Source organism: Eumetopias jubatus, unplaced genomic scaffold, assembly GCF_037043125.1.
Source record: "Eumetopias jubatus isolate StellerSeaLion01/CBP00866 unplaced genomic scaffold, mEumJub1_p1.0 scaffold_13, whole genome shotgun sequence".
Classification (NCBI taxonomy): domain Eukaryota; kingdom Metazoa; phylum Chordata; class Mammalia; order Carnivora; family Otariidae; genus Eumetopias; species Eumetopias jubatus.
In genome coordinates this window covers 5834158-5848387 of record NW_028274819.1, presented here as the reverse complement: position 1 = coordinate 5848387, position 14230 = coordinate 5834158, and the positions used below count along the sequence as shown (strand labels likewise).

General features: G+C 38.8%; 1 protein-coding gene across 1 annotated transcript in view; it reads left to right on the top strand.

Moving 5' to 3' along the window:
- The window catches only part of TOP6BL (TOP6B like initiator of meiotic double strand breaks), a 105126-nt gene that overhangs the window by 80089 nt on the left and 10807 nt on the right, over nt 1–14230 (top strand). The window contains exons 11-13 of the mRNA XM_088017798.1: nt 3958–4079; nt 5339–5449; nt 7459–7557. Coding sequence (XP_087873924.1) covers nt 3958–4079; nt 5339–5449; nt 7459–7557 — 332 coding nt within the window. The remainder of the gene's footprint in view (nt 1–3957; nt 4080–5338; nt 5450–7458; nt 7558–14230) is intronic.

Genomic DNA, 14230 nt, shown 5'->3' with positions numbered 1-14230 from the left:
ATGGTCTCTACAGAGTCTATACCTTAGATGAGTGGTTCTCAACCTTAGCTGCTGATATATTACCTGGGGAGCGTCTATAAAATGCCGAGACCTCACCCCCAGGGATTATGATTTCCTTGGACTGAGGCAGGATTCAGATATCAGTATTTTTTTTTTAAAGATTTTATTTATTTATTTGAGAGAGAATGAGAAATAGCACAAGAGGGAAGAGGGTCAGAGGGAGAAGCAGACTCCCCTCCAAGCAGGGAGCCCGATGCGGGACTCGATCCCGGGACTCCAGGATCATGACCTGAGCTGAAGGCAGTCGCTTAACCAACTGAGCCACCCAGGCGCCCCAGATATCAGTATGTTTTTAAAGCTCGGGCCTGAGAACTGTCCACCACATTATCGCTTTTCCAGGTGGAATCAAGAAACATTACCGGCGTTGCTTGGCCTTGATGCAGCATCTCTCTCAACCTCAACATAAGGAGGTGTGGGAGTGTATTGGTATGAATGACTTTATGTGATTGCCACATAGACCTCTGGAAAGGGAGAAACTGTCCTTGTTCAGGCATACAAAGGGGGGCCGTTACAGTTTATCTAACAAATTGGTGATAACCTGTTATCAGAAAGGTTCTCTCTGGTGGTCCACGAAACAAATGCATCAAAATCACCTGCAGTATTTGAAAATGAGCTGCTTCCTGAGCCAGTGATTAACTCATTGTTTTGTTATAATGTAGAAATATGGTATGGCTCAAGAATCTGCATTTTTGACAAGATACTCAGGTGATTTTTAAATATAGTAAAGTTTGAAGACCACTGAGTGTGAGTGGGAGTTGGCATATGTGTTTAATCCAATAAACACTGAGATATAAATTTAAGTGTTTCTTTTTTTAAGATTTTATTTATTTGAGAGAGAGTGTGAGCAGGGGGAGGGGCAGAGGAAGAGGGAGAAGCCAGCTCCCTGCTGAGCAGGGGGCTTGATCCCAGGGCTCAACCAGGGATCATGATCTGGACTGGGCCCAAGGCAGACACTTAACCAACTGAGCCACCTAGGGGCCCCAAATTTAAGTGTTTCTCAATGCCCTCCTAAACTTATAGGGAAATAGCAAGAAGTGGAGCTTATAAATGTCTGGGGAAAGGTTCATAAGCCTCTCTTTTGGTGCTCCTGATATGTTTCTGTGTTCTCTGTGATCCAGTGTTTTTTCTTGGGACTCTACTCTCCAGCCATTCCAGTGCTTGTTTGGTGTGGCCCTGCTCCCCCTGAGTCATGAGAGAAAGGAGACATCTTACATTCCCAGATCAGAAGAGCTTATGTTTACTGGTGCCAACTATTTATTGAACAAACAGTTGTCAGCTGTGGGATTCTTCCTGCTGCCTGCCTTCTATGCGTCTCCTGTCTTTTCCCAGTATCTATATGTTGTTTAGGGGAGAAGCACACTGCTTTCCTGGGCTCTGGCTTGCAACTCTTCATTTGAAGAGCTGTTGTTGTCTGGTGCTCCACTGTTCCATTCATCAAGGCCCTGGAACGGGAGCATAGAAGTGACCCACACTAATGAGGCTTCCAGCAGGGAGGACAAAGTGAGGATGCCTAGGGTTGTTACCTGGCCTGCACTCATATGGACAGAGGCTGATAAGAGAAGCATCTTAGTGGGAAGGACTTCAGGGTAGAATCAAGAAAGCTGGGTTTAATTTTAGTTCTACCAAATTCCTCAGTGATTTTTGGGAAGCAAGTCACATAAATCATCTGATCTTCCCTTTTCATATATTTAATTTGAGATTGTTAGACTAGGTGCTATCAAAGGCCCTTCCAAGTCTAAAGACCCATTAGACTTAAGATCTACTGTCTTGGCAGGGCTTTTTGGTTGGTTGTTATTTGGTTTTGGTTTTGTTTTGTTTTTTTTTTAAGATTTTATTTATTTGAGAGAGCGAGAATGAGAGAGAGAGCACATGAGAGGGGGGAGGATCAGTTTTTGTTTTGTTTTGTTTTGTTTGAGGTGTGCTAGAGGGATTACCACATTCAGTCTTCCCTAGGATGACATAAAGTCTCATACCATTTTCTGAATCCTATTGAACACACCTGAAGAACTGATTCCTCAAAAACCAGTGTTTCCTGTCATTCTTGTAGTAATGTGATAGTTTATACATTTCTGTTAACTTGACTCTGAAGGCCTGTAGCATCTCAGGTAGTGACATTCGATATTGGCTTCAATAGAAATTCATCACTGCATTAGTAAACATACTAAGTTTCTTTTTTTAAAAAAAAGATTTGAGAGAGAGTGGGGAGGGGCAGAGAGAGAATTTCCTGAAACAGACTCCCCGCTGAGCATGGAGCCAATGATGATGATGCTGGGCTTGATCCAGGAGTCCGAGATCATGACCTGAGCCGAAATCAAAAGCTGGCCGCTCAACTGACTGAGCCACCCAGGAGCCCCCATACTACGTATCTTTTTAAATTTCCTTACACATCTGGTAGTTTAGGACTAGCCTTTGGAAAAGGATATATGGTGAAGGTAGGTAGATATAGATAAATGGATAGAGATACAGTAATTTTATCTTCTTTTTCCCTTATTCTTTCTCATATCCTTGAAAGCTTTTTCTAGAGCTACTTTTAGGAAACAGATTGTGCAGAACTACAGTCTGTTTCCATGTGTCTTAAAAAAATCACTTAACTGGCCTCCTGCCCACCTTGTCATGGTAACTTTTCTATGATTAACTCATTATTTTGCTACAACGTTAAAGGCATCTGGTAGTATCAGCAGTTTTGGGGAACAAACTTGTAGCTTTTTAATTAAATGTCTGCTTTCAAAAGGGGCCTAACTGATTTCTTGAGGCTATTCTTAGCACCAAACAATAGAAAACAGTAACCCATACGATTTCATCATAGCAATAGCGATATTTTCCCTTTGAATATTGCAATGTACATTTCAAAACACTTCATATGTATTATCCCAGTGTATCTGCACAACATGCCTGTGAGAGCAGGTGGTATAAAGCCAATTTTAGTTTTGAAGTGAGAAAAGTGAAGGGACTTGGTCACCACAAGTTAGTGGTAGAATTCACTCTAGAATCTGTGTTCTCCAGATTCCAATTTCAGACCCCTTTTGAGCAGACCACATTTTACCTTCCTTTCTGGGAAAGCATCATGGCGCCTTGTGGTAGAAAATGTACCTTCTGGTTTGCATTTTTAATGCAGTCCTGAGACAAGCCAGCCAGCTGTAGACTGCTTCACCATAGTGCCTTTGAACAGACTATTCAGGGAAGAATAGAAAAACACTGAAAAAGGAAAGGTTAATTAAGGAGTATTTTCTCAAGTGTAAAGTGAATTTGTCTTCCCGTGTCTGTTGTCTCCAGGTCATCAATGCTAGCCTATTGTGGCTGACATATTTTGCCTATCACTCTTACCTGTTAGCTTTTCTTCTGAGCAGTAGTGCCTATGGTTACTTTATCAGAAATAGCCCCCATTTAAAAGGACCCTTATACCAGCGGTCTCAGAGTCATCATTGTGAGTGTTAACTTTTTCTGTATCACGCCATATGTGAAAGGATTGAGACCCTGACAGTAACAGTGGCTCACCACAACAGTGATGCTCACACAGGAAGGGTGTAGGGTAGACACTCTCCAACAGGCCTTTCCTTTTTCTCTTCCTCCTCCTCCTATCCATTGGGAGTCACCAGTATCATTGTTTATAGTATGTGGTATATATTTCTGTTTCTGATATGAATTAAACAGGATCCCTCACTTGTTTCTTCAAAAATAATGTCAACCTTCACATTTAATTTTTGAAGTCTCTTTCATTTGTAAGTGAAATTGGGTGAGTTTTTAAGTTGCTGGGTTTTTTGGTCTAAAAAAGTAATTATTTTTGGATAGGCAAAAGTGGCCTCTTCTTCCAAAAAGCCTCTTTCACTCAGAGTGCATAACAGCAGTCTTGAAGTGGCCATTCTCATTCAAGGTTACCAGTATTTTCCCTCCCTTTAGGAGTCCACACCTTGCTTACCACTCATCTCAGTGCCATCCTCACGGAGAGCCACAGCGTAGTGCAAGATTCTGTCCAGGTTGCCGTGGACCAGGCCTTGGAACAGCATCACCAGGCTACCAAGGTAATAAGAAATTCATAAGTCCTTGTCTCCTACTCTAAGAAAAAGAACTAGAGGATATGACAGAGCCTGAGGGCCCTTCCTCCCTTAATGCCTCTTCCTCTTTTGTCACCTTGGCTGATCCTTACATTGCCTCTAACCTAGGAACTCAAATTTTAACTTAGGATATGTCACTGTAACCAGCTTGCATAGTCTTACCTCCTAATAGGTGAATTTGAGTAAATAGGGACAAAATAATAGAGAAAAATGACTAATAATGAGCCTTTTCCTTATCTGTCTTCTCTTTCCACACATACTTCTGGAGCTACTGCTTCACTAAATCTTACATTCTTCCCTCATTTCTAATGCTTTATAACATCACTTTCTCTCTCTCTCTCTTTTAAAGATTTTTATTTATTTGAGAGAGTGAGCAAGAGAGAGCAAGCGAGCATGAGCGGGGTGGGGGACGGGGAGCAGGGGAGAGGGAGAAGCAGACTCCCGCTGAGCAGGGAGCCTGATCCAGGGGCTCCAGGATCATGACCTGAGCTGAAGGCAGAGGCTTAACCAACTGAGCCACCCAGGCACCCCATCACTTTCTCTTTTTATCTGACTTTCTGATTTCCTCTATCCTTTATACTTTTGGTAACATATTTCTTAACTTCATATAGCCCCCTTTTCAGGGGAAAAAACCACACTAAGAGAGCAAAGTTTAAAGCTTTTTTTTTTTTTTTAAATAGAAAGCACATCTTGGGTGCCTAAAAACCACACTAAGAGAGCAAAGTTTAAAGCTTTTTTTTTTTTTAAATAGAAAGCACATCTTGGGTGCCTGGGTGGCTCAGTCATTAAGCGTCTGCCTTCGGCTCAGGTCATGATCCCAGGGTCCTGGGATCGAGCCCCACATCGGGCTCCCTGCTCAGCGGGAAGCCTGCTTCTCCCTCTCCCATTCCCCCTGCTTGTGTTCCTGCTCTTGCTATCTCTCTCTGTCAAATAAACAAATAAAATCTTTAAAAAAAATAGTAAGCGCATCTATTTTATTGCCTAGTGTCTCGTGGCTTATCTTTTCTGAATGTGTCTGTGTCAGTAAATCATCTCTGTAAAAGAGGAGAACATTTTTCAATCCCTAAGTGCCCTTTATATGGCATGATCTCAGTAAGTATTGTTTATGGAGGGGGAAGAGTTGTTGAAATCCTGCTGTTACTGAAATCTTTGATTCCTTTGGGATTCTCTGAACCACCAGCTTGGGATTATTATAAACTGCCATCTCTCCTTATTATGTTCCTTAGGATCATCAGAAATTGCAGGTCTCACTCTCAGTGGCTGTGAATTCCATCATGAGTATCGTGACTGGAAGCACCAGCAGTAGCTTCCGAAACATCTGTCTCCGTGCCCTTCAAGTTAGTAGGAGATTACGGCTGCTTAAAAGTGCCAGGGTTTTGGGCGCCTGGGTGGCTCAGTTGGTTAAGCGACTGCCTTCGGCTCAGGTCATGATCCTGGAGCCCCGGGATCGAGTCCCACATCGGGCTTCCTGCTCAGCAGGGAGTCTGCTTCCCCCTCTGACCCTCTTCCCTCTCGTGCTTTCTATCTCTCGTTCTCTCTCTCTCTCAAATAAATAAATAAAATCTTAAAAAAAAAAATTTAATTAAAAAAAAAAAGTGCCAGGGTTTTAACGATGTTCTACTACCTAACGTAGTATTATGTACAGAGCTTTTAGAAACATTATTTCATTTTATCCTACTGTGGTCCTACATAGTACCAGGCCTGTGGTGTTTTAAGAAATATTTATTGAATGGATAGTTATATGTGTACTATTTTATAAATGAGAAAATAACTTATCTGAAATTTCTACTTGCTTTAGGTCACATAGCTAGTTACAGTTAGAGCTAAGACTAGACAGGGATTCCCAGTTCCTTATTGAAGAATGTTTTGTTACCTCAGGGTGACAGAAAACATTGGAAATAACTGAGTAGCCTTAAGTATTACACATATTTGGCAGTATGGAATAGTGTAACAATTGAAATCAGAGGCCTGAGTTCAGTTCTTGGCTCATTTACTTACTGGCTGTGTGGGCTAAGGCCTGTACTTAATTTTTCTGAGCTTCATCTATAAGTTGGAAAAAATAAAAAAATAATAGTATGTCAGAGGGTTATTACGAGGGTGAGGGCTAAGTGTGAACATGCATAGCACATGGTAGGTTCTCAATAAATGTTAGTTTCTTTCCTTTTAGGAATGTGTACTGATCAATTGGTATTATCAGTGGGGTGGCCCATTCATTCCATGTCTGTTGCTTTTTTTTTTTTGTACTTTTTTCTTGGAAAGAATAGTATAATACATTCAAAATTTAAAATAATAGCTAATATTTATCACTGTATTTAAAAGTTTTTACATATTTTCTCAAGTTATATTGTATAGTTGTAACTGAAGAATTCTATATTCATATATAATTTGACATTTCCCCATTTCAGGTGTTTTAAAATTTGTATCAGTTACCTAGTTCCACTCCATTGGTTTGATCTAATTTAATAAACCATTCCCTTAATGAGAGGCATTTAAATTGCTTATATTCTTTTTGCCAATGTAGATAGTATTTCAGTTAATACCTCTGTGTGATATCTTGCTTCTTCTGAATTATTTCCTAGAATAAATTTCTATAAGTGGATTTACTACATCTAAGAGTATAACACCTTTATAATGTAGTACATCCTACAGCTTCAGCTTTCTGGGTCATGTGGATAGCACAGGGTAATGAGAAGAATGCTACATTGGCAATCCTAAGGTCAGCCCTAACTTTTGTATTAATAAGCCATGAGAGCTTAGGTGGGTCACTTCTTCTTTTTGGATTTTAGTTTTCTCATCTATAAAATTAGTGTGTTGTGTCAGGTGATTACTCTCGTCCCCTTTAACTCTAATATCCTGCAATTCTATAGTAAAATATAGAGGTTATTACCCATTCCTTATGGATGCTATTATCTTCTTCCTTTCTTCCCTAAAAGCCTTATCTGAGGGGAAGTTCTTATATCAGCCTTAGTTGAATATAGTGGAACCTCTGCTCTCCTGGAACTTGTTTTAGAGGAAAGCAATTTATATAACCCCTTTATGAACAGTTAGATCTCTGGGATATGTATTTCCTATAGCGATAGGAGAACAAAGGCCTTGTGTGAAAGATCTTGCTTAGGTAACAGAAATTGAAAGACATAGGAGCCACAACGACCTATCTCATGCCTTATATCCCAGGCCTTCTCTCTACTCCTGTATCCATAGGAGTTAAGGAAACTCCTAACATAACATGAGGGATGTCAGTGGTTTGCCTTCCTATTTGTCTCATCCTCTTCCCATATCCTGTGGGTACCTTCCTTTTGGTTGCCAGTACTGGAATTTAGCATGTTTCATCTCTGACCCATTTTAGGCAGCTGACACTCAAGAGTTTGGGACCAAACTGCATAAATCATTTCATGAGATCACCTGGCACCGACTTCTTCCCTACTGCTCATGTGAGATGAAACAGGTAAGTATAAAGTAATAATCAGTACTTTGGTGGAAATCTTCCATATTGATGTGTGGGAACCCTGAATACAGGGTGGTTAGGTGCAGGTACTTTAGATTGCACAATCTGAGGTCAGCTTTCAGCAAGGAAGCCTGTGGTTTAGGAAAACTTTATAGAATATAGTATTACACAGAGATCAAGAGCATGGCTAGATGTTCCTCAAATTCCATTTCTACCACTAACTAGTTGTGTAGTATTGTGAAAGCTATTTAATCTTTCTAAGCCTTAGTTTCTTTATCAATAAAATTGGAATGATGCATACCTAAAATGATTGTTATGAGGTTTGAATAAAATAATGTATGTAAAGTGCTGAGCACATAGCTACCATCATTACAGTGGTGATGATATAGTGGAGTATTTATGTTTAGTTTTGTCTAATCAAAACCATACTTTATTCACCTTTCTGGATGCTGGAGATATAGAATTGCATTAGTTGGGGTCTCCACCCTCAAGGAGCTCAAACAGCTTCATCTGGTTTTGTGACAGACTCCTTTAATGAGTGAAAAGAATCATAGCTGGGAAATTCTATATATCTCCAGATTCCAGGTATAGCTGATAATAGTGTTCCAACTAAAGCCCACTCTTCTGGCTCTCTTTGCTCCAGTCAGTAGGACTGGCTTTTGTGGAACTAAAGTATAATACGAGAAAATAGAGGAGATCAAGAGTGATATTATTATACAGTGGCTTCTGGCCAAGATGGAGTGACAGGAACTAGATTTACTCTCCTGACTGAAATAACAAAAATCCAGACACAACATATAAAACAATGGTTCTCAAGACATTGGGCATCAATGAATAGGATAGTCTTTCCTGAGACATGGAAAATAAATGAAGTGAAGTGAACCCTAGGATTACCCTAACATACTGCCTAGAGAAAGTACAGAGGCCATTGAACAAGGAGAAGGTATCTAGGCAAAGCCTAGTGCTCTCCCTGAGTTGAATAGATGAAACTGGGAGTTCCAGGATGCCAAGACAGCTAAAGTTTTCAGGGTGGAATACCAGAAAAGAAAGAGCTCCAAAGAGAGAGAATTCTGGGAATCTGTATCTTATTCAGATGAGAATGAATCAGCTCATTCTTGTGAAGAAATTATTCAGGTAAAGAACCTCCTAGAAGGATTAAAGCAAATAATATGCAGAGTTTACACAGGGCCAGGAATAGTGCATATTTCCATCAACCAGAGAGGAAAGCCTTATAATTTATGGAGCATCATGTAGAGTACTAAGAAGGGACTTGCCTTGGAAATGGAGAAAAATTAAACCTCTGCCTAATAAACACTCCCCTGGTCCTGCCTAACAAAGCTTAAAAGCAGAAGCAAGACATAGAGGGATCAAATTGTTTCCAAGTAATTCAATAGCATCACAGAACAAAGGTCAAGAATATTTATAGGACTATTAGAAATATCCAGCACTTATTAACATAACAATAAAAATTTAAAGAAACAAACAAACAAAAAGAAATATCCAGCACCCATCACGGTAATATTCACAGTGTCTTGCATCCAATCAGAATTAACAGGCATGGTGAGAAGCAGGACTATACAACCCACAATGAAGAGAAAACTCAAGTCAGTTGATCAATCAATCATTGAATCAAAACTGATCCAGAACTGACACAGAAGATAGAATTAGTAGACAAAGACATTAAAAGACTTATTATAATGTATTCCATATGTTCAGGAAGCTAGAGGAAAGACTGAACATATTAAGTAGAGTTTGGAAAGTATAAAAAAGACCCAAAATGAACTGTAAAGATGAAAACTTATGATGTCTCCAAGGTGGAAATTACACTGAATGGTATGAATGGCACATTGGACACTTAAGGAGAAACACATAGCAGTAGAAACTATCTGAAATGAAACACAGATTTAATAATAATAATAATAATAACAACAACAACAACAACAACAACAATGGCAACAGTAGGGGCTCCTGGGTGGCTCATTCAGTTAAGCATCTGACTCTTGATCTTGACTCAGGTGGTGATGTCAGGGTCATGAGATTGAGCCCTGCATTGGGCTCCATGCTCAGCATCGAGTCTGGTTAAGATTCTCTCCATCATAAACTAATGATGTACTATATGTTAGCTAACTAAACATAATAAAAGTAAACAAATAACATAAAATACATCTGCTAAAAAAAAAATTCCTTCTCCCTCCCACCCCTCCCCACTCCACTCACCCCACCGCTCATACACGTGCATGCTCTCCCTCAAAAATAAATTAATTAGTTAATTAAAAGGGTGAGATTTCTTTACAAATAATAATAAAACACAGAACATCTGTGAGCTTCACAGCTTCAGGTAGCCTAAATATATGTGTAATTGGGGAATCTGAAGAAGAAATGGAGGCAGAAAATATATCCGAGGGAATAATGGCTGAAATTTTTCCAAATTTGATGGAATCTATAAATCCAACAGATCTAAGAATCTTAAGAAACACCAAGCCCAAGAAACAAAACTACACCAAGACACATCATAATTAAATTGGTTAAAACCAGTGGTAAAGAGAAAATCTTAAAAGCAAACAGGTGGGGAAAGCTTATTTACAAGGAAACAGAGATAAGGATTACAGAAAATTTCTCATCAGAAACAGTATAAGCTAGAAGAAAATGGAGCAACATCTTTATAGTACTGAAGAAAAAGCCTTCAACCTAGGATTCTTTACCTAACAAAAATATCTTTAAAAAAAAAAAGATGAAATAAGGACTTTTTCTGACATATAAGAGTTGAAAGAATTCATTATCAGATGAGAAATGTAAAGGAAGTCCTTCAAGTAGAAGAGAAGTGATACCAGCTGGAAACCTGAATCTACACAAAGAAATGAAGGGTACTGAAAATGGTGACTACATGGATAAATATAAAGACTTTTTTTCTTATTACTTTAATCTCTTTAAAACATAATTAACTTTTTTTTTTAAAGAGTTTATTTGACAGAGAGAGAGAGACAGCGAGAGAGGAAACATAAGCAGGAGGAGTGGGAGAGGGAGAAGCAGGCTTCCTGCTGAGCAGGGAGCCCAATGTGGGGCTCAATCCCAGGACCCTGGGGACACTTAACGACAGCCACCCAGGTGCCCCAAAAACCATAACTTTTAAAAACAAAAATAGCAATAATGTATTGTGAGGTTTATAACCTATGGTGAAGTAAACTGTATGACAACAGCACAAAAACCAGGAGGAGAAAAATGGAAATATACTGTTGTAAGGACTTACACTGTATGTGGAGTGGTATAATATTACTTGAAGGTAGACTGTTAAGTTAAAGATGAAAGGAACCATCAAAATAATACAACAAGGAGTTGCAGCTATTGAGCCAAGAAAGGGGATAAAATGGAGTCATAAAAAATATTGAGCCCTCCAGAGAATGAGAAGACAAGCCACAGACTGGGAAAAAAATAATTGCAAAAGACACATATGGGTAAAAGACTGTTATCCAAAATATACAAAGAACTTTTAAAACTCACAAAAAAAATTTAAAACGGGCCAAAAACCTTAACAGACACCTCACCAAAGAAGACACAAGATGGCAAATAAGCACATGAAAAGATGCTCCACATCATATGTCATCAGGGAAATGCAAATTAAAACAACGAGATATCCCTACATACCTATTACGATGGCCAAAATCCAGAACACTAATAACACCAAATAGTGACAAGGATGTGGAACAATAGGAACTCTCATTCATTGCTGGTGGGAATGCAAGATGGTACAACTACTTTGGAAGGCAGTTTGGTAGTTTCTTAAAAAACTAAACATACTCTTTACCATGTGATCCAATAATTATGCTCCTTGGTGTTTATCCAAAGGAGTTAAAACTTAGGTTCACACAGAAACCTGCACAGAGATATTTATAGCAGCTTTCTTAATTGCTAAAACTTGGCAGCAACCAAGATGTCTTTCAGCAGGTGAATAGATAAATGAACTGTGGCACATCCAGACAATGGAATATTATTTTACACTAAGAAGAAATGAGCTATCCAGCCATGAAAACACATGGAGGCAGCTTAAAGGCATATTATTAAATAAAAGAAGTCAATATGAAAAGGTTACATACTATATGATTCCAAGCATATGACATTCTGGAAAAGGCAAAACTATGGAGACAGTAAAAAGATCAGTGATTTCCAGGAGTTAAAGGGAAAGGAGGAATTAATATACAAAGGACAGAGGACTTTTAGGGCAGTGAAACTACTCTTTATGATTCTGTTAATGGTGGGTACATGTCATTATACATTTGTCCAGAGCCACAGAATGTACAATACTAAGAGTAATCCCTAATGTAAACTATGGACTTTGAAGGGTAATGATATGTCAATGTAGGTATATCATTTGTAGCAATTGTACCACTTTGATGGGGGGATGTTGATAATGGGAGAGCCTATACCTATGTGGGGCAGAGGGCATATGAGAAATCTCTGTACCTTTTGCTCAGTTTTGCTATAAACTTAAAACTGCTCTAAAAAGTAAAGTCTGTTTTTAAAAATAATCAGAAAGAGGGCCGAAAAAGAGGAAGAAGAAGTAAAGAGAACAAAGTACAAATGAGACAAATAGAAAGCAAGATGATATATTTAAACTCAGCCATATCTATTATCATTTTAGATGTAAATGGTCTTTACAGCTATTTACATTAAAAGGCAGAGATTGTTAGATTGAATAAAGCAAGAGAACTATATGTTGCCTATAAGAATCCACTTTAAAATAAAGACAGAAATAGACCATGTGAAAGGATAGAAAAAGATATATCATGTTTAAGATATATACTATAGTATATCACTAATAAAAAGAGCCCTGAAGAGGGGCACCTGGCTGGCTCAGCTGGTAGAGCATGTAACTCTTGATCTCAGGATTGTAAATTTGAGCCCCATGTTGGGTGTAGAGATTACTTAAACCAAACAAACAAAAATCTTAAAAAAGCACTGAAGAGGCTATAAAGTAGATTTCAGAGCAAACAGTATTACTAGGGATAAAGAGGGTCATTTCATAATGATGAATTCCATACAGTGAGTACAATGTAATGAAGATAATAGCCCCAAATATTCATGAAACTTTTTTTTTATAAAGTGTTTTTTTTAAGATTTTATTTATTTATTTGAGAGAGAGAGCATGAGTGTAGGGGAGGAGCAGAGGGAGAGGGCCGAGCAGACTCCCCACTGGGCAGGGAGCCCGATGTGGGGATTGATCCCAGGACCCTGAGATCATGACCTGAGCTGAAGGCAGACGCTTAACCGACTGAGCCACCCAGGTGCCCGCATTCATGAAACTTTTGAGAGAACTTTAAAATAAATGAAGAAAACTGATAGAATTGTAAGGAGAAATAGACAGATCTACAATTATATTTGGAAATTTCAACATACTTCTGTTAACAATTGATAGAACAAGTAGACAGAAAATCAGTAAGTCTATGGAAATCTTAAGTAACACTATGAATTAACTTGACCTAACTGACATTCATAAAACACCCTGCCCAACCACAGCAGAATATTCTTCTCAAGAACAAAAGGGACATTTAACAAGATAGACCATATTCTGAGCCATCAAATACATCTCAATAAACTTAAAAGAATTCAAGTCATATAAAAAAGATTTTATTTATTTGACAGAGAGAGACACAGCGAGAGCGGGAACACAAGCAGGGGGAGTGGATGAGGGAGAATAAATAAATAAATAATAAAGTCAGAGTGGAAATCAGTAAAATAGAAAACAGAAAAGCAGTAGGGAAAAATCAATGAAACTTAAAGTTGGTTCGTTGAGAGGATTAATAAAATTTTTTTTTCAAGATTTTCTTTATTTGACAGAGAAAGATAGCAAGAGAGGGAACACAAGCAGGGGGAGAGGGAGAGGGAGGAGCAGGCTTCCCGCGGAGCAGGGAGCCCGATGCGGGGCTGGATCCCAGGACCCTGGGATCATGACCTGAGCCGAAGGCAGATGCTTAGCGACTGAGCCACCCAGACGCCCCAAGATGATTAATAAAATTGATAAACATTTAGCCAGACAAATAAGGATAAAAGAGAGAAGATACAAATTTCTACTATTAGGAATTAGAGAAGTGACATCAGATATAAAAGGACTATCAGGGGCTTTTATAAACAATGTTAAATGTTGTTATCATATGTTAAATGTTAAATATCATATCAGTAAATTTGACAACTTAGATTAAATGGACAAATTCCTTGAAGGACAGAAATTACTGAAGTTCACTCAAGAAGAAATAGCTCTTGGGGCACCTGGGTGGCTCAGTCAGTTAGGCATCTGCCTTCAGCTCAGGTCATGATCCCAGAGCCTTCATCAGGCTCCCTGCTCAGCAGGGATCTGCTTCTCCCTCTCCCTCTGCCCCTCCCCCCCTTCCCCCTGCTCATGTGCACGCCTGCTCTCTCTCTCTCTCTCTCAAATAGATAAAATCTTAAAAAAAAGAAATAGCTCTACATACCTGGTCTATTATACCTATGTCTATTAAAGAGATTGAATTTATAGTTAAAAACCTTACCTTAATATTGAGACTATTTTAAAACTCTCAAAACTTAAGCATAAGAAAACCCAGTTTTTAAAATGGGCACAAGATTTGAACACATATTTCACAAAAGAAGATACACAATCAGGAAATAAATGTACGAGAAAGATGCTTAACATTAGTCATTA